At 41.6% G+C, this 20,292-nt stretch overlaps 1 protein-coding gene across 2 annotated transcripts in view; it reads right to left on the bottom strand.

Moving 5' to 3' along the window:
* Positions 1-20,292, bottom strand: part of LRRK2 (leucine rich repeat kinase 2) — an 87,251-nt gene that overhangs the window by 33,668 nt on the left and 33,291 nt on the right. For both annotated transcript variants that reach the window (XM_081023385.1, XM_081023386.1), the window contains 13 exons: positions 18,720-18,847; positions 17,937-18,081; positions 17,178-17,317; positions 13,202-13,330; positions 12,908-13,078; positions 11,608-11,863; positions 10,068-10,256; positions 7,562-7,680; positions 6,697-6,766; positions 4,147-4,346; positions 3,780-4,030; positions 3,177-3,325; positions 1,535-1,628 (listed from right to left, as the gene is read on the bottom strand). In XM_081023385.1, coding sequence (XP_080879511.1) covers positions 1,535-1,628; positions 3,177-3,325; positions 3,780-4,030; positions 4,147-4,346; positions 6,697-6,766; positions 7,562-7,680; positions 10,068-10,256; positions 11,608-11,863; positions 12,908-13,078; positions 13,202-13,330; positions 17,178-17,317; positions 17,937-18,081; positions 18,720-18,847 — 2,041 coding nt within the window. The remainder of the gene's footprint in view (positions 1-1,534; positions 1,629-3,176; positions 3,326-3,779; positions 4,031-4,146; positions 4,347-6,696; positions 6,767-7,561; positions 7,681-10,067; positions 10,257-11,607; positions 11,864-12,907; positions 13,079-13,201; positions 13,331-17,177; positions 17,318-17,936; positions 18,082-18,719; positions 18,848-20,292) is intronic.

Raw genomic sequence — 20,292 nt, 5'->3', positions numbered from 1 at the left:
AAACTCACAAGACGAAAGAGTTTTTCGTTTTTTGAGTTGCTTTGCAAGACGAATTTCCCTATGGGCTTGCTTCGCAAGACGAAAACGTCTTGCAAGTTTGTTTCCTTTTTCTTAAAACCGCATTCCTATGGGAAACCGTGCTTCGCAAGACGAAAAACTCGCAAGACGAAAAAACTCGCAGAACGAATTAATTTCGTCTTGCGAGGCACCACTGTACTAATAAGGCCTAAGTGGCATCTGTTAGAACACTCATTGTGGTCTCCATCAGATAGATGGACTAGGACTGCTTTGATCCTCAGACATTCTTAAACTAAGAAAGTCATAGGAGAGTCTATGAAAGACTTAATATAGCGAACTATGACAGAGTTGCTGGACATTCAGCTTCAAGATAGAGATAGAAAATGCAGTTTTGAAGCAACATGCATGTTAAGTCTTTTGAATACAGACAGTTGGATTTCCAAAGTCTATGCATAAACAGAACCTGGATGATTGTGGGACAGAGTTTGACTTGTGGCAGACCACCTTACATTCTCCCAAAAGGGCTTTGCCCCTAAGGTAAAGGATAAAGGGACCCCTGACCATTAGGTCCAGTCGTGGCCGACTCTGGGGTTGCGGCGCTCATCTCGCTTTACTGGCCGAGGGAGCCACTGTACAGCTTCCGGGTCATGTGGCCAGCATGACTAAGCCGCTTCTGGCGAACCAGAGCAGCGCACGGAAACGCCGTTTACCTTCCCCTGGAGTGGTACCTATTTATCTACTTGCACTTTGACGTGCTTTCGAACTGCTAGGTTGGCAGGAGCAGAGACCGAGCAACGGGAGCTCACCCCGTTGTGGGGATTCGAACCACCGACCTTCTGATCAGCAAGTCCTAGGCTCTGTGGTTTAACCCACAGCGCCACCCACGTCCCTTGCCCCTAAGGAAGCAATGCTAATTAATAGCTATATGAAACCTCTGAAAGACCTTATTTCAGGATTTGGAGAACAGTGTAACCAATATGGTGATGACCCCCCAGCTTTGTCTCAGGATCGAGACTGTGCAGGTGCTGTCTGGAGGCAGTGATGGGGACAATAAAGTGAGCCTGAATCCTGAAAAGATGGAGATGCTGTGGGTGCATGGTTCTGAGGTCTAAAATTTAGGGAAACTGCCTGTTCTGGATGGAATTGCGCTTTTGTTGAAGGAACAGGAGTGTAGCTTGGGGACACTCCTCAGTTCCACCCTGTTACTTGAGTGCCAGTTGGATTCAGTCTTGAGAAGTGCCTTTGCCCAGCATGGCTGCTTCACCAGCTACAGCCACTGCTTGAGCAGGATGGTGTGGTTTCAGCAGCCCATGCTGTAGCAACTTCACAATTGGAGCATTGCAATGCGCTCTATGTGGGGCTAACTTCAAAGACTGTTTGGTTTCAGCAGCTGGTGCAGAAAGCCACTGAGGGGCTGTTTTAGTGGGGCAGCAACACATGTTGCTGATCCTTAAATCTCTGCACTGGCTACACGAGCATGCAATTATTCAGAAAGGGAAATACTGTAGAAACTTACTGTGGGAGAAGAAGAATTGCTTCTGGAATACTAGAAAAATTATTCTGAGATAATTTCAATGTAGTTATGTTAGGCGGCAAATCAGGTGTGGCCTCTAAAAACAGAAAAAAGAAAAGCAATTACGTTACCAGTTAGCAAAAATTGCTAAATAATACACACTATATAGGAAGGCAGTTATCATATAATCTAACTATTTGTAGCACAGGACTTTTCTAAATGATAAAGGGAGGAATAATCTAAAGTACTGTTGGCCGAGTGTTCCAGCATTGTAGAGGCACAAAGGGGGAGGGCAGATTTTTTAAAAAAGTTTTCTTTCCCCTTCTCTCTCTCTCTCTCTCTCTCTCTCTCTCTCTCTCTCACACACACACACACACACACACACACACAGCATAGGCAGGAAACAATGTGACACGCAATCTAAACAGATACATGTAACACCTTAACCAAATGAACTATTTCCTACAGAAAGAATTAAACTTTTCTAGCAACTTTTTAAACAGCCTTGGCTGCATGGGGAAAGTAAATAACTGCAGAGCAGAAGGTGCTCCTGGAAAAAGGGGGCTTGCTGGTCTCTGCCTGGGGTTCTCAAAGACATGCCTCTGTGTGCCCTATTTTTTGGAACCCTGATCCAGGACTGAACTCTGTCTGCTCTCTCCCTCTGTTGCAGACTAAAATGCAGCAAGCAGGGCATTGTTTTCTCTTCAGACAACTGACAGAGGGAAGGCCTAAACTTACTACTCCTAAAGAAGACTCCTGTATCAGTTTCTACAGCCACAGCAGGCGCTATAACTCTCCAACGGTTTGACTTCACCCCCGAAGGCACACTCTTCCATTGTCTCCTGAGACAGACAGATGCCAACCATTGAAATAAGAGACGTCTACTGTTTCGCTTTCCTAACACTTCGTGTTTCAACAGCCTCTGCCTCAGGCTATTTGTCTGATCTCCATTTCCCTGATCCGTCCACGGGTTCTGCCTCATCAGGACTGGACATGAAATTTGGAAGATGTCTGGATCCTAATGCACAAATTAGCAGCAGCTATGGATGTTTTGTGCTATAAAATTAGTCAGCCTGGAAAAGACATGTAAAGATGGCATGGGACTAAAAATCACACCTTAGTCATGAATTTGACCAGCGGCTTTGTGCAGGTCATCTCTCAACCTCAATTTCCCATCTTGTAATATGGCAACATTAGGGCCACTTCTAAGAAGACATTTCTCTTTTGGGTGCAGATGTATGAGCACAAAACCCCCATTTATTGTTCACACATTTGCAAAAATCATGGTTTTCTCCTTTTAAGTTCAATACTTGAAAGTAAGGCCTTTTACAGTGGCATAGCAATTACTAAAGCTTTCTATTTTTCAGGTTGGTTTTATATTTAATTTATAGTATTTCCCACTCACCTCTCTGCCTAAAGGCATCCAAGGTGACGTACACCTTTAAAAAAAAATACAATACAAAAACCAAGGACTTATATACACTAAAAGTGACTCATGACTGTACTAGTCTTATAAATACACTGCAGTAGACAGCAAACAATAGTGCAAATATTAACTACATCCTTTTCCTTCTCCTCCTACACACCCCACTTCACTTGCTCCCATGCCTCACAGCCATAATATTGTGCCACTTCATACACTCACCAAGCGAATTCATCGCAGCATTGAGTGTCTCCAGCTTCAAACAGTCTTTTAGAAAATTCTCAGCCAAGAAGGATACAGCATTCTTACTAATGTTTAACACTTTCAGTTCCTTCAAACATAACGGTGAGCATACACTTGAAAGCTTGTTACTAGGAAAACAGAAAACCAAATAAGAGTTATAAGTAGCATACACAAAAAAGATGCATATGAAAAGATGCTAGAGGTCTGCAGCCCACACTTTGGGCTGCAGCGCATTGGCCACATTTGCATGTCATGCTAAATCATCGTTTAACATTATGTGGAGGAATGAGCCAGAGGAAACCTCAGGCTCCCATGCTCCCACTCCTCCTTCTGTATGGCTGGGTGGCGGTGGAGAGGTTAATAGGGTTTCATAAAATGATGAACTGGGACATACACAGCCAGAGAACTTTCATGTAGGGCAGGGGTGACCCTGTAAATGTTGGTCTCCAGTGGTCAGAGATGCTGGGAGTTTTAATCCAGCATCATATGGAGGGACCTACAGGTCCTTTCCTCATCTTTCAATTCACTGCTGCCAACAACCCTTGAGAACCATATAGCAAAATCACCATGACCTGTTCTTACCCTTCTAATATAAGGTGCTCCAGGTTTTGTGCAACATTGGAGAGAAATTCGGGAATGCATGACAATTGGTTGTATGATAAATTCAGTAGCTTTAGAGATGGACAGACAATCTTTGAATCCAAAATTAAGGAAGGACCAATCTCATTGCGGGAGATATCAAGATGTGCTATATGAGGCATTTTCCACAGGTATGGAGGAAACGATTTAAAACGGTTACTGTGCAGATCCAGATAAGTTAAACACTTCAAGCTCTGGAAGAAAGAAGGATGAATTGGATCTTTTTAGTGGGCACTTTAAACTACTTTATGATACAGTAAATACGTTGATAGTATGGCATAAATATATATTCCAGCACTGTTAGACTCACCTCACACAATTGTTCAGAAATGCATGGAAGGGCATTTTGATGAAGCTCTAATTTCTCAAGATGTTCCAAATGAGTAGTTAAGCAAGAGCTTTGACTGATGCTATCTATATTCTCCAGCTCATTTGATGAAAGATCAAGTGATTTAATAAATTCCCTGTCAGGGATTGACGAAGAGGAACTGTCCAATCGATTTGGGGTGTCTATTTTATAAATGAATGAATGAATGCAGAAACATTAGCTTTATCAGGAAATGCTTGCTACAGTATAAATGACATTTCTTTTTGACCAGCAGTTATGAACACTTAACTTCCTGATTGGTTTGCCACATGGTTGAGAAACTGCCTCAAAACCATCGGGATCTACCATTTTGGATGGAAGTAAAGAGGAAAACAAATAGATTTATATGGAAATGTATTTGCAGAGATACATTTCTCTGCCATAGTGTCACCAAAATGTCAATATAGTGAGCATAGGCAAAATACATATTTTGAGCGGGATTCACCTAACATGGCTCATCAAGCAGAAGCCTGAGCAAGGTTTCCTTCATGTAACGGGGCTTTCCCCCCTCTCCTCCCCTTGTGCCCTGGACCCCCTGGCTCTGGGGAGGGGAACCCCCATTACAGTATTCAGAGGGAGAAGGCCAATTGTTCCATCTGGCAAGCTGCAATGACTGCGCAGCTGGAACATTTGTAATACGCTGATTTCTACTTGGGGGGAAATTAGGTACCTTTATGATGAAAAGGGTAAGAAATCTAAGACAGAAATATCTGAGAATTTCAACAGATGTGAAACAAGATACTACACAGATTGATATCAGAGAAAATTTCCTAAAATTCAGTATCAATGGCATTTAATACCATACAGAGTAAGCAAGATTTATCTGCCAGTAGAGTCATTTTTGGAGGTGCAAAGCAGAACGGACATTCTTTTTATATATTCTGGAAATGCCCTATAATTCAGACTTTCTGGATTACAATTCAAAGTCTGATTAGGAAAATGACTGGTTACTTATTACCACTAGATCCAAAGGTATAATTACTGGGATATTTAAAAGACTTAATTATTTACGTTAACTTGGAAATGGTTATTAATCTTCTTATCACTACTAGGATTTGTATAGCAGCTAATTGGAAAAAAGAGCACAGTCCCAGTGTTACCAAACAGCTTTAGCAGAATATGGAAAATAGCTATCTTATTTAAATTAACCTTACAGAAGAATGAGTAAGGAACAACAGTCAAATAAATTTATAGAAATATGGTTTTTATTTGTGAGGCTCTGGAATGGTAAGCTTCAGGATAGCCAGGTGTATATAATTTTTGCTTCACTGTATTTTTTGTGCAACGGACATTTTTGGAAAACAAACAAACAAACAAACAAACAAATAAATAAATAATTTAAACAAATAAGGAAACTTTCCCCTCCATCTTCAGGGGGTGCAGAGAAATAGAACAGCTCAGTGATAAGCGGCCTTCTGTGCCAACTTTTAAATGCTTGCTGAAAATTTTTCTATTGAACCAGGCGTAGACAGGCAATCAAGAATGGTTAATTGATGTCTGGTTTTAATTTTCTTCTAGTTTTTCTTGTATGATGTTATGTTTCTACTGCTGCAAAACCACTTTGATTTTTTTAATTACAAATTGGTATACAAATACTTTATAGATAAACCAGGTACATGCTTTACAACTAGACAGTCCCAGTTCAAATGCTCCTATCTTCACCTAAAGGATCTCAGGAAGTAGAGTTAGAAATATCACCACCAGAAACCTCAGTTTCTGCCAGTCAGAGCAGACAACACTAGGCTAGCCGGAACAAAAACAACTTGACAGCTTCCATGTATTCAATGCTTATTCTCTTTCTTGCAGCTTTAATAGGTACAAGCTATACTGTGATGTTGTTGTTCAAGGTATGAGGAAATGCACAAATGTTTTTACATATGCTCAAGATCTTGGCTGTATTACTTTATTTTGCATGAAGAAGGAATTTTGTTTCAAGCCAGAGATCCGGTTCTTTACAAGCATAGTTCTTTACAACTACTTTCTCTAGGTATGTAGAAGACTTGGGCATAGAATGTGTTGATGGGGCTGTACCTACTGATGTAGCAAGAAATTTACCGTATTTTTTGCTCTATAAGACTCATTTTTTCCCTCCTAAAAAGTAAGGGGAAATGTGTGTGCGTCTTATGGAGCGAATGCAGGCTGCGCAGCTATCACAGAAGCCAGAACAGTAAGAGGGATTGCTGCTTTCACTGCGCAGCGATCCCTCTTGTTGTTCTGGCTTCTGAGATTCAGAGTATTTTTTTTCTTGTTTTCCTCCTCCAAAAACTAGGTGCGTCTTGTGGTCTGGTGCGTCTTATAGAGTGAAAAATTAGGTGGGCATTTTATTTCTCCAATTGCACAATTCTGTACCAGTTTATACTATGTAATCTACTTCTTAGATGTTTAAATTACACACATATTCTTATGAAGAATGGTAACTGTATGTAGAATTTAAGTGAATACAGAATGATGTAAACTTCTTTAATTAAAAACCTACTGTGGATATACACTTACTGTGCGATTCTTCAGAAGACATTTGCCCTCTTCTTGGATTCTTGAATGGTTCGTGATGTGACCCAGGTCCCTGGAAAACACCAAAAGCTTAAATGTTGCAGTTATGAACATTTAGATGCATTTAAAAAGAGTGGATGATCAAATTATTATGCTTTGCTTGCGGTACCAGCATTAACAAAGCAACCTAAGTTTCAGAAACACACAGTATGCTGTAACCTGAGCACTTTTATATAGAAAGTTACTTTCCAGATAAGAGAATCACAAGATACCTGCAGGTGTACTGCAGGAAATGAGTAATTTCTGATGACTTGTGGAGAATTAACCCATTAACTGACCACCTCCAACCCTCTAGAGCAGATTTGGGAATGGCATGGGGTGAACGTGGGTGAACAGAGAGGTTAGTCCTGTTGCGCCAGTGGTGTTCCTTGTGTTCCCACAATTATTTTAGTTGAATACTGCCCCGTGTGCACTTAATGAGCATATGAGAAATCAGTGCAGATTGTTTGATGTGATTAGCACTGTGGACAAAGGTGCTTTAAGAAGGATATGTGGTCCAGGAGCTATTTCTTATACAAATTGCACAGTTGCAATGCACTGTTATGCTATAGTTATTGCATTTCTTTCTGCTATGTATGTAGATGATGATATTTGTTTATATCCTGCCCTTTCCCCAGACAAGGAGTCAAGAGACAAAAAGCTAAAGAAGTCCCTTTACCACTTACAGATACACCTTTTATTTATTTATTTATTCATTCATTCATTCATTCATTCAGTTTACATACTGCCCACCATCAAAAAACTGCAGGGCGGTTTACAACATAAACCATCTAATGTGACTTTACACCCATTTGATTATTTTTCTTACCACAGACTTGGAATTCCTTTTCAGGGTCTGAGAACACATCTGCAAAGCCCTGTCTTTGTGGACGTCTGCAACAGCCACGGAGTTGGATTTCTTCTTCACGATAATTGAGTTTTCACTCCCTGAGGCAAAAAGGGGGGGGCGGCGTTAAATGAGATTGCAAGAATGGCTACATAAACTGAAGCCAAGAATTCAAACAAATAGAAGCCTACATGCCAGAAATGTCACCAGCACAACCCCAGGAGCAGGAACTGATACTTACCACCCTGGACACCTTTGGGAGGAAGGGCAGGATATAAAATAATAATAAATAATAAGAAATGTTAACATTTATGAAGACTAATTTACACATACAGCAGACACTATTTCTCTGTACAGTCATACCTTGGTTCTCAAATGCCTTGGTACTTGTACATTTTGGCTCCCAAACGCCGAAAACCAAGAAGTGTTCTGGTTTTCGAACTTTTTTGGAGGCCGAATGTCCGACGTAGCTTCTGCTTGAGTGCAGGAAGCTCCTGCAGCCAATCGGAAGCTGCGCCTTGGTTTTCAAATGTTTCAGAAGTTGAACAGACTCCTGGAACAGATTACGTTTGAGAACCAAGGTACGACTGTACTGTTTTCCTTTGCAACCTATTCTTTTCCCGTGCCCTTTCTTTGACTACATCCTGCTGATTAGAGTGATTTCTCTTGCTGTTTTTTTCTTAATGGTTTACTGATAAAATGGTTGCTCAGCAGTAGAATCTACTACCTTTCAGTGTCTCTCAAAAAGCTTCCTTTTAACACAGTCTTTAACTTCATGATTTTCCATGCTGCTGTCACTTTCTAGATACCCTTTCCTACCATCCGTTCCATTCCATCTCATGCAGGGCAATTTGACTTGTGGTCACCATTTCAAATACTAAACGTTGGATGTGACTTTATATTTTAGCAACTTTTCTCTGGTGGGATTCAGTTCTGCCAGCAGCAGCATTATAAGGTCAAACAAAATAAAGAGGTGCACAAGCGGCAAGTCCAGTTCATTTATCTTTCCATCCGAACAGTCATTCCTTTTTTATTTTCTACAGAAGCATAATTCTTACCCACCTTCCGCCCCCCCCCCCATTCCTCTACATTGCACATTCAACTCAGGTGTACATGTGTGTATATGTGTGCATACACAGAAATCATCTGTGCTTTTAAATTAATTTTTATTTCAACGAAAAAATAAATAAATGCGAATACAAGGGACTGTGTTCATAGAACACGGTCAAAGAAGGGAGGGTGTAGCACTAGGAGCCTTAAAGGTAAAGGTAAAGGACCCCTGACAGTTAAGTCTAGTCACAGACGACTCTGGGGTTGCGGCGCTCATCTCGTTTTACAAGCCGAGGGAGATGGTGGTTGTCCGCAGTTTTTCTAGGTCATGTGGCCAGCACGACTAAGCTGCTTCTGGCGCAACGGAACACCGAAATCAGAGCAGTGCATGGAAACGCAGTTTACCTTCCTGCCGGAGTGGTACCTATTTATCTACTTGCACTTTGACGTGCTTTCGAACTGCTAGGTTGGCAGGAGCTGGGACCGAGCAATGGGAGCTCACCCGTCGCAGGGATTCGAACCGCCGACCTTCTGATCAGCATGCTCAAGTGGTTCAGTGGTTTAGACCACAGCGCCACCCACGTCCCTTACTAGGAGCCTTAGCCCTATGCAAGACCCCTGTATACAGGGTAGCTAGGTACACTTGTGCCAAACAGTCAAACAGGTCAGGTTAAGGCTACAAATTGAAGGCTAAGATTGTAATGGAGTTTGCAGGAGGCTTCTCTTAAAATTATATTTCACTGGCATTGGACTCCATCATGTCTAGCCAAAATAATCACTACCATCTCTCCCCTATGCTGGAAAGGCTGCAGAGAGATAGGCTCATATTTTCATGCATGGTGGAGTTGCATGTTGGTATACTCCTTTTGGAAAATACATGTTCCACATTATTTCCAAAATTACACAGCAATCCCTTCCACCTAATTCAGCTCTTGCCTTGTTATCTTTAGACTCAAATTTAAATAATAACCTTAAATGCAGGGACTTAGTATGTTTTTCTATTATCAGCAGCTCGATTAACAATAGCCCGATACTGGAAATAACCTATAGAAATCCCCATTGAAACCTGGGTAAATAATATTTGGAATGTGCCTGTGTCAGAATGCCTTACTCACCACAGAAGTGTAATTAAAGGCACTTCAAAGATAAGACACTTTGTGTGAGACTTGGCTTCCATTTTTTTCTTTTATAAATGAGACAGAAGATACATTTATTCCACCCACAACACAAGAATCTCTGTGGAGAGGATACTTGAACTGACAATGCATAAATAAAGGTATTGCTTGTGTACTGCATATGAAACTTAATAAGAATAAACCACTGGACAAGTTACTGTAGTTGTATGTTGTTCTTGTATTCACATGAAAACCAATAAAAATTATTTGGATAAAAGATTGTAATGGAGTGGCAAATCCTTCATTTAATCTAGCAAATATACCTTCACTATCTATACCATCACTCAAGCAGAAAACACTGTCGACTAAATGGTCAGGAAGAAGTTCCCAGTCATCAAACTGCTCCTTTATATTTTCATCAGTATTTTCTTCAAAACTAGAACTTGACTGGTCCTCATAGCTGCTTTTCTTTTGGTATCGAAGCACCATTCTGGCCAGCGCAGAGCCTGCATCTAATGGGTAGGAAGCAAAAAAACTCGCATTTTTTTAGAAGCATTGGACAGGGTATATATACAATAGTTGCATTTGGACAATTGTATCTCAGCTTAATAAGCAGAGATATGCACAGGTCTTTTGCCCTTTGTGTGAACTGTGATTAAACCAAGAAGTCTCTAATTAACCATTTAATCCCAAACAAGAAATTATGGTTACTACTTGTCAGGGACTGGTCTGAGGAGGAATGGTGGAGACTGCCCCCCCCCCCCGCACTTCCCAGAGAAGAGGAAGACAGCATAGATTTACAACAGTGGTTTGCAGAAGGTCATAGTTCAGAGGCTGCAGATGGGAGAAGCTGGGAAGTATTGGGAGAGGAGCAGGAAGAAGAAGAAAAAGCACCAAGGGAGAGACAGCTGACAAACTCAGTGTCTTTAGAAAGCATTCCAGACCCAACCCCCTTCTCCCAGAACCCAGCAGGCATGGATTGTAGAACAGAAAGCTCATAGGAAGAAAGCACAGATCAGCCAACGTAGGGATGATGTTCAATACGTAGGAGAGACAGAGGGAGTGGGACTTTACTCGGAGCAATGCCATTACTGCAAGAGAGGCACTTTTCAAAGCCTCTATCCGTGAATATTGAATAAAAGACTTGGTAAGAACTCTTGTTTATCTAATTCTTGGCTTCCCACCGTGAGAGGGATCGGATTCCCTGAAGCCCCACCCTACTCCAGAATAGGAATATAGGAAGTTGGTTCAAACTGACTCAGACCATCAGTTCAGTGTTGTCTACATCAATTAGCAGTGACTCTCAGGGTTTCAGGCAGGTGTCTCTCCCAGTCCTTCCTAGAGATGCTGAGGACTGAACCTGGGGCCTTTTACAAAGCAGATGTTCGGCCACTCAGCAGTGACCCTTTCCCAAATATTAAACCACAATTTGAACTTGAGTCAATATTCTGGTTTGTTCCAGACTTGATAACCACTGTCTCCCAGTCTTATGGGCAAAAGGCTCGTTCATCTATTGGCTTACTAAGTCAAGTTACGATTGTCTGAACCGGCGCAATGTGAAAGAATGCACCAGTGTTGCTACAATACAGTGAATAAAGAACACACCTGGAACTATTAACCTCCTACATAAAAAGCCAGGAAACTTGGGTTGGGCAGAACTTTGGAGGTAAAACATGGCCTGTTACAAATCATGTTTGAGTTCCAGCAATATGTACAGATGAAATCAATGGCAAAGAAAAATCAGGGACCTACACTGCTTATTGAAGGAACTAGCTTTAAACAAGCTGAAATTACATGTAGTTGGGCTATGCAGGTATCAACAGCACAATACATACTTTAACATGAACATCTACAGCCACTTACTTTGTTTCTTGAAGGATCCTTGTTTACTTGGAAACAAGGGGCTCAGCCAGGAAGGTTCAATTCTACCAATGCAGAAACCACCAAGACATATGCTGCTGTTGGCCAAATCCAGACTAAGCTTTTTTAAGAGCAAGCTAATGACCTGGCTATCTCCCTTCTTGATGCTGATTGTGAGAGCACTCCGAACATCCTGCTCTCGAGCACCACCGTTTAATAGCAGTTCTACCAATTTAGGATTGCACCCTTTCTCACAAATCTATGAAAGAGAAATAGATGATTAATGCAAATGGCACATGATTTTGGCAAGTTAGTGAGAGTGTCTCCTGTTCCTACAATTCTTTCTTTCTCTTTCTTTCTTTCTTTCTCTCTCTCTCTCTCTCTCTCTCTCTCTTTCTAGCAGCAGCACCAGGTATATGGGGCAAAGGGGGCTTCAATTCCCCCAATATCTTTTGGCAGGGGGCACTGCCCCCCAATATTGAGGGGGCTGCTATCCCCTGCTGCCGCCAGGTGGCCTCCACGTACCTCAGCCCCAGCCTCCACCCAGCAGCCCAGCGGTGGCTGGGACAAGCGCGGAGGGTGACCTTTGCGCTTGCTCGTCCCAGCTGATGCCTGGCTCCTGGGCTGAGGCTGGGATGAGCAAGTGCAGAGATCGTCCTCCATGCAGCCTGCCCCCGCCGGGCAGCATCATGTGACACGTCACATGACCACGCCTCCTCAATGTGGGAAGCAAGTTGGCACCCCTGCTTTTAGTGTTTTATTTTTCCATCAACATTTTTAATTTCATAAGTAACCATGCATGCCAAATGCAAATTAGTATTAGGCAAACATGCCTGTTTTGAAGTTTTCAGTTTCTTCACTATGCAAAATTACTGTAATTTTCCAGAAAACCCACATGACTATGCAGTAGTAAGGTTTTTACTGTTCAAGAGCCTCTGGGAAACCCTTCTGGCCATGGCTGAGCCAGCCATCGTGCATTTAAGAGTAATGCAATGGTGCTCCTCTATAAAAATGAAAGGCAGTCACTCAAATAGGAGAATGAACTGGAAAGTAAACGAGAACATTATGGAGTTGGGAGCTATGCTTGTTCATTGTCTCTAGTGTTTCTCTAGATTTTTCAAGCTTGTTGCTGCCTGTGTAACACCATTCTGTGTTCTAGTCAATGGTCACACTTTTCTCTTGTGTATTCAGTATGGTGTCAGATGCATCTGTGTTTCAGCTTTTTCTGCAGGATGTTTTTCTTAAAAAGGCCAGGCATACAGATTTCAAACCGATGCAAAAAAATATATTTTAAGATACGTACTTGATAGATTAAAGAGTTTTTCTTCGTCTCCTTATTCACATCAGCTCCCAGCAAGAGTAAGCATTCAACCATAATACTGTTATACTCAGCACAGGCTTTCTCCAACATCAGGTTTTTTAAATCATCGTTGTCAGCTATTTTAGCAAAGCATTTACAACAAAGACTCTGAAACTAAATTGAGAAGACATGCAATTGAAACTGGGTGAACATCTTCCAGAGCATGTCGTATTAAATGTCCTGGGGAAGGAGCAGGGAGAAGGTCAGAGGAAAAGGGAAGACTGAAAGATGAGATACCTGCTGGTCTCTTTGCTCAGTGAAACACATGGACATCTGATAAAAAATGGCTGTATCAAATGACTCCTGTATTAACAGCTTTGCAAAACAAGGTGACAGGTCAAGTATTTTTATAATCACATTAAATCCCTACAGATAAAATGAAATCAAAATGGTTAGGACAACAGTCAATAATATATTGCTAAACACATTCAAGAAAACAACCTTCAGATCAAATGGCAAATAGGACCAAAAATATTTTGGTACTCATCCACAATTCCTTTTGTGCCACATTTCTAGGCACAGGTCTGCGGTTTCCAAGTCTGTGTCAGAGTGTTTTACTGCTGAATTGGAGCAAATGGCAATAACCACTTGGACACAGATCAGGAAATCCCAGACCTGTCCTGTGCTTGAAAGCACAGTGCAAAGGGAAATGTTAGATGAGCCCATAATCATATTGTTCAATTTTGCCACAGGGCAGAACTGAACAGTAAGCCTTGGTGCACATGAGCAGAAGATTCCTGCACTGACAAGACAGAATAATACCATGGCATGCCAAAGATGTTGTTATCTTTCACATCAGAATTCTAACAAATTAGAAGTGAAACTGCAGCTTCCATAAACAATGGGGGGACGGGGGGGACGGAAGTTTTTACAGATTAAAAAAAATCATGTGTATGATTACTCTTTCTACAGAATAAATATTTTCCAGCTAGGTATCTTCTCTACACTGAACAGTAAACAGGCAGCATAGGAGGAAAAATTAAAGATGGGTAAAATGGCCTCTCAAAATCCTCTACCTTTTTTATGGGCAGAGAAACTGGAGGGACTATTTCACCAGAGTTCAAAGTGGGTTGCTGCTGAGACACAGAAGAAGGAAGAGCTGGGTTATAAGTAACAAACAGCCAGTGCAGGAATCAGAGAAAGATGAGAAGCCAGCTCCGTGACGAAATCTGACAGCAAAACCTCCTTAAGCCAGAGGTTTTCAACCTTTATGAGTCCACGGCTCCCTTGACCAACTACATTCTTTCTGAGGCAGCCTTGTGGGGCTCAGGAGCCCAGTTATGTCACCCCTTGTCTGCAGAGCTGGCAGCCTCTCACCCTTTCTCAAACACCCTCCCTTGTGGAGTGTCCGCTCAGCCTCCTCTCCTCTCCCTTGGAAGTCCCTGCCCTGGTCTCTGAGCTGCCCCCCCCCCCTTGCCCCAAAGAGAGCTGCCTCCTCACACTGCCCCACAGGGGCCTGGGACTTGTCTGTCCATTCATAACAGCAAGGGCTGGCGGACTGGCTGGCTGCGCTCCCTCACCCACTTGCTTGCTTGCTCCAAGGCCACCTCAGCTCCTGGCAACCCCAGCCCCAGAGGCACCATTCGCCTGGGGAGCTTGTAGCCAGGGCTGCTGCAACAAACAGCTGTGCAAGCCTTTGGGAGGCGAGATGCAAGAGGGCATCAGAGGAGGGAGGGAAGGAAGGAAAGGGGGACAGAGGCCAGTGTTGCCCGCGGCATCCCTGACCATCATTCAAGGCACCCCAGGGGGCCATGGCACACTGGTTGAAAACCACTGCCTTAAGCTGTTGCAGCAAGGGAAGGGTTAGGAGCTGGTGAGCAAAGGGCAGGTCCTGCATTGGAAGCTGGGAGGCAGTGGTCAGGGTAGTAATAACTGATAAAGTCGGGTTAGGAATCTGAAATGCTCTGAGCCCCCTGGAAGCCTGAAAAATTCCCAGAAAAGGTCTGGGCAGTAAAAATAGTCCTCAGTTCTTTTAGGGGCTATCCCCCTTTGTCCTTCTTGAACCCTCTGAGGTATGTATGCTAGACACTGAGAGGATTCCTTGTCTTGTGAGGTGGGTCTGGAGCCCCCTTTCTCCCCCATCTCTTCCTCCTACCTGCATTTCAGGGAAGCTGAAGTGTAAGGAGCCCGGCACACTGGAGGTGGTCCATCTGGTACCTGAGCCCAAAAGAAGTGAAGGACTGAATAGAAGGGCTAGAGGGGTCCACTGAAATGCCACCATTTCCATGGCAGATGAAGTTGATGGACTATATGGAACTGGCGGAAATGACTGGCAGAATCCGAGACCAGGGAGAAGAGTCGGTGGAAGAAGATTGGAAAAAATTTAAAGACTATTTACAGAAATATTGTAAAATTAATGAATGTTAGAAAAATGTTGGAATGAAGTTATATGGCTTTAGTAGAAATGTTATAAGGAATTAAATACAGATAGGTTAGTAGAGCATTAAAGGGAAAAATAAGGTTAGAATTTGTTAAGATAATTAAAGGATAGAAAGCAGAGGAAGATGGAAAGGAATTGCTGAAATAATTATCAGAAGTGGAATACAAAAAGGGAGGTGTGAGGGGGTCGCGGAAATAAGTGAGTGAAAGATGGGATAATGAAACTGTTTGATTTACTGTATTGTTTTTGTTTTGTTTTGTTAATTTAATGTTTTGCATTGTCTTTTTTTAGTGTTTAAGTTTCTGGAAAAATAATAAATATTCTTTATTAAAAAAAAAAGAAATGCCCCCATTTCCAGCCCCTCCTGCAGCTGACGTTGAGGTCCAATCCTGACACTAAGGCTGCATTACAGTAGTTGCTCTTGCAATTTCCCCAACTTTTTACTTGCAGTGAAAGCTTGGCAAGGGAGACAATAACTCTTGGGACCTGTGGGAAATGGAGGAATCTTGTGTTACCTTCCTCGTGGCTGAGCAGCTGTAGGTTTTTTGTTTTTTAATAGGAGGGAGATTCCCAGCTCGTGGAGTGGAATGATGGGAAGTATTAGCAGTTTGAAGGGGCAATGCTGAGCAAGGAGCAGAGGAAGAAGTACCTCTTTTTTTATTAAGGAACAACAGAGGACAAAACAGGGCTAACAAACACACAAACAAGGGAAGCAAGCATGTAAGAAGTGGAGATGCAGATAACTATTGAAAATCAATGATAATGGTGAAGACAAAATCAAAACTAAGAGCTCATGAGAGGTTGGAAGCTTTCTTGTGAGCAGCAATTTTGCCTTCAACCACCAGGTGTCATTCAACACCCACAATGATGGCAGATTAACATTCACAAGAGAAACCACAACCAAACAACAATGGCTTTTTCGGGGGCGGGGATAAGGGGGGGGGAGATAAGAAATGTCAACAACATGCTTTCTGAGATATTTCGGCTCAGCTCTAAAAAAATATGGTCTTAATAAGACAAGACATACGACCACTCCTCCATTTCACTTTCTAGTACCACTTGCCATCCACCAGAAGGCAATTTTTAGGTAATCCCTCATGGAGAAGACCTAAATTCTGGTACACACATGCATGGACAACACTTGGAATCTATGGAACCTGTTCTCAAGCAACCATGCTTGTGGTATACATCCACTTCCACAAAAGTAACTTAGTTTGGTTAATGAATTTTCTGCATTTGCACAAAATTCTCATGATGCAGTTTTCATGCTCTTGGAAATGCCAAACGTATCAGTGAATGAGAGGCTATATACCTCAGGAAGATGGTACAGAGATAGTAATGGGAAATTGCAGATCACCAAGATTACTGTAAATTTAAACCAACATTTGAAGCAGCAATCATTTGTGTGGCATGTAAAATATGAAACTGTCTTAGCTGTTTCACAGTCACAACTGAAAATATTTCAGGAGAAACGATATTCTCAGAGACACAAGAATATGGCCAAAAAAGTTTTGAGGGAAAGGGGCAATGGGTGGTGATCACAAAAAGAGGTGGGTTCAACTTGTGCATGAAACAACTATAAGCATGTTATAATCAGAAGGGCTACAACAGGGATTTGAGATGTAGCTGTAAGATCTAAAACAAAATAAGTTTCGAGATGATATGACCTAGTGTCATGAGTAAACCAGCAGTGAGACACAGAATTATAGCCCACTAAAAGTGGTTACATTCAAAACCTAATATGAAAATACATCTCCGAAATCAACCTTCCCCAAAGAAGCCTCCCAGCCAAACAGAAAAGTGCTGGATTTTTATACCAGACACATTACATACATGTGCCTGTATTTCAACAACCTCCTTAAAGCGCCGTAAAGTAGAAACCAAGATTGCCGCCAGAACTTGTATAATTGCAATGCACAATATCTTTCTTGTAATCAAGGATCCCAGAAGACTTAAGCCTAAGCACTGTATTTCTGGAAAGAGAAAAGGGAAAGGAAGGTCAGGAATATTGAAATAAATGCGTGGTATTGAACACAGAATAGTGTCTTTCCTATTTGCTCCTATTGCACAGAGGGCGGTACACAACATTCTACAAGTGGAACTCTGCATACCCAAGGGAGTTCCCCTTCCTCTCTTCCCACATTCCTCCCATATCTGCTCCAGAGGGTCTCCAACCTTCCAGAGGATGTGCAGGTGGCTGCAGGGTAGAGGTGCAGCTTTGAAAACACAGGAGTTCCTTTCAGAAGAAAGTGGGAGGGAGATTTTTGGGCAAACCATGTGGCTCTGTGTGTGTCTCATCTGCTGAATGTGAATTCTTTTCTTCTAAATGGTGTGTGATTTCTTATTAATAAATATATTTCTTCCTCTCTTGCTCCATTCCCTTTTTTTTAAAAAAAAAGATAATTAAATCTGGTCAGCGAAAAAAACTTTTGATTAAGCATATTAAGGCTCCATTCAAGCTCCAAAGTGCCAGGAAATCACAGCTGTTAAGGGCCACTTCTAATGTGGAATGGTACTTTCAGTTTGCTTGTTAGCTGCAGTTAAGTTAGGCAAGATGCAATTAAGTGCAATTAGCCCCATCTTGCTTTGTACCTTGATCATCAGGATACATCTGTAGCGTATGGAGTACGGTATCTGTCATTCCTTGCTGTGTCAACATTTCTAGCGCACCTGAACATTCCACAACAGAAGAAAGTACCTGAAATCCACATTTCTGAATACCAGGATTTCCAATAAACTAGAAACAAAAACAGTATGGTTATCTTATATGGAAAAAGCAAAAACAAACTGTTAAGTTATTTCTACTAAGTTTTGTAATTAATGCAGGATCAGATGTTACATTTAAAAACATCTATTATTCTGGAAGACTTCTTCAATGCTCACTGAGATTCATAACCACTGCATCACTGCACTAATGCCCTTCAGCTCCAGCACAGGAAGGCAAGCACTGGCAAAATCTAGACATGCCTAAGAGATGGAATACTACTTGGCACAACAAGCCCGGCAGCATCCAGTCTCCTTGCAGAGGTTGGGGTGTGTTGGTGATATGCTGCTTGGACTGCCAGAAATGTGTGCATCAGTACATTAAAGCTCTGGATCATGTCCTCAGAGAGCTCCAAGTGACAGATGAAAATTAGGGACTTCAAATAACCAGGGTAAATAAGTGACTGATATGATTAAATGACAATTATGCCGTGTAGTTGAATAAATCTACATTTCAATACACAAGGCTACAATTTATGTTTTACACTTTAAATATGGACGGAATATTCCAACTTGAGTAGAGAGAAACAGAAGAAATCTTGATTTGAAAGGAAAACGAGACTGAAATTATTTAGAGGGAATTTGCCATGGGAGGAAAAAATCGAGTCATACCGTGTTGAGAGCATCAAGGACTAATGAGTGAGCACCTTGCAACAAACATTGGTTTTTTATCACTTTCAGCATTAGCGCCAACTCTGTATCTCCCAAGTCAGAATTATTTGGTTGCTTTTTCAGCACGCCTGTAACATAAAAAACCCCAAAATATTTTCCTTGTAAAAAGAAATACATAGTTAAAATGAGTCAAGGATATATAGATCTATATATATATGAATCTAAAGCCCAATATTTTCACTTTAAATTTCTCTGGGTATGACTACAGACCAAGTAATCAGCTGTTGGTTTCTCCTTCCCTCTTTTTATATAACAATTTTTGCAATTTGTTATTTTATTTTGCTGATATCTTCAAAAGTAAAAAAGAAGGTTAATCTATCAGTGCCTTATGGTATGCTGGGGAAGACAATACACAGTATTATTATAAATAATTATTATAATAATTCTAATAACCTAAGGTCCCAGGGTGGTTTACAACTACTGAAACACAGTATTAAAAACAATTCAAAGTAACTTAAATCACAGAAATAAGAAGGGTCCTAAAACATAGACCTCAAGTGTCAAAAGCCAGAATAAAGAGGTACATTTTCAGCACGTACCAAAAACTGCACAGTCGACTTGCAACTTGCATTAAACTTGTGTTTAATGCTTTATGTGCATCGTGGCTGGCCGGCATGCAACTGCACAAATTAAACACACACAAGGTGGAGAGCTTAAAACCTCTATGGCTAACTTACTGGACTCTGGGAAGGTCTTTTTTGAGAACTTGCATGAGACCTTCCAGAGCCCAGAAAGCAAGACGGAGAACTTAAAGGCTCTTTGTCTTATGTGGGGGACAAGGCCTGTTCGGCGTGCCAGCTTCAGAAATTCAGGTAGGTAGCCATGTTGGTCTGACGCAGTCAAAATATATTAAAAAATTGTCCAGTAGCACCTTAGAGACCAACTATGTTTGTTCTGGGTATAAGCTTTCGGGTGCATGCACACTTCTTCAGATACCAGTATTAAATGTATCTGAAGTGTTAAACATATCTGAAGAAGCGTGCATGCACACAAAAGCTTATACCCAGAACAAACTTAGTTGGTCTCTAAACAGCTTCAGAAAGGCAGGGATGACCACATAGTGGCGGTTCGGCGGTTCCTCTTGCTATACACAATTTCAGCTTTACACACATTCCCCAGAACCTAACACTTGCACAAGTTGCAAGTCAACTATATAATGAAGGTGCCAGATGCAACTCTGTGAGGAGGGAGTTCGGCAACTTACTACAAATTTATTATTATTTCCTGGAACGCAAATTACGATAGCCTCACTCCTGATTTAGGTGCACCTAGTTCTAAACATGTTTTTGCAGACCCAAGTCCCATTCAAACCAGTGGCATCTTATTCTCTATAAATACCCACAGGATCAGATCATTAGTGTTCAATTTCACACATTCTATACCCTACAAAATGTTAGCATTTTAAAAAAGCAGATCTTCAGCTAGCAAGTCATACACTGAATGAATAAAGGAAAGGAAAGCAAACCCCATCACTGGCTGTAATATGCCAAAATCAATGACTGTTAAATTAAAT

This window comes from Podarcis pityusensis (assembly GCF_964106645.2).
Source record: "Podarcis pityusensis genome assembly, chromosome: 10".
NCBI lineage: Eukaryota > Metazoa > Chordata > Lepidosauria > Squamata > Lacertidae > Podarcis > Podarcis pityusensis.
This window is presented reverse-complemented; position numbering and strand designations above follow the sequence as displayed.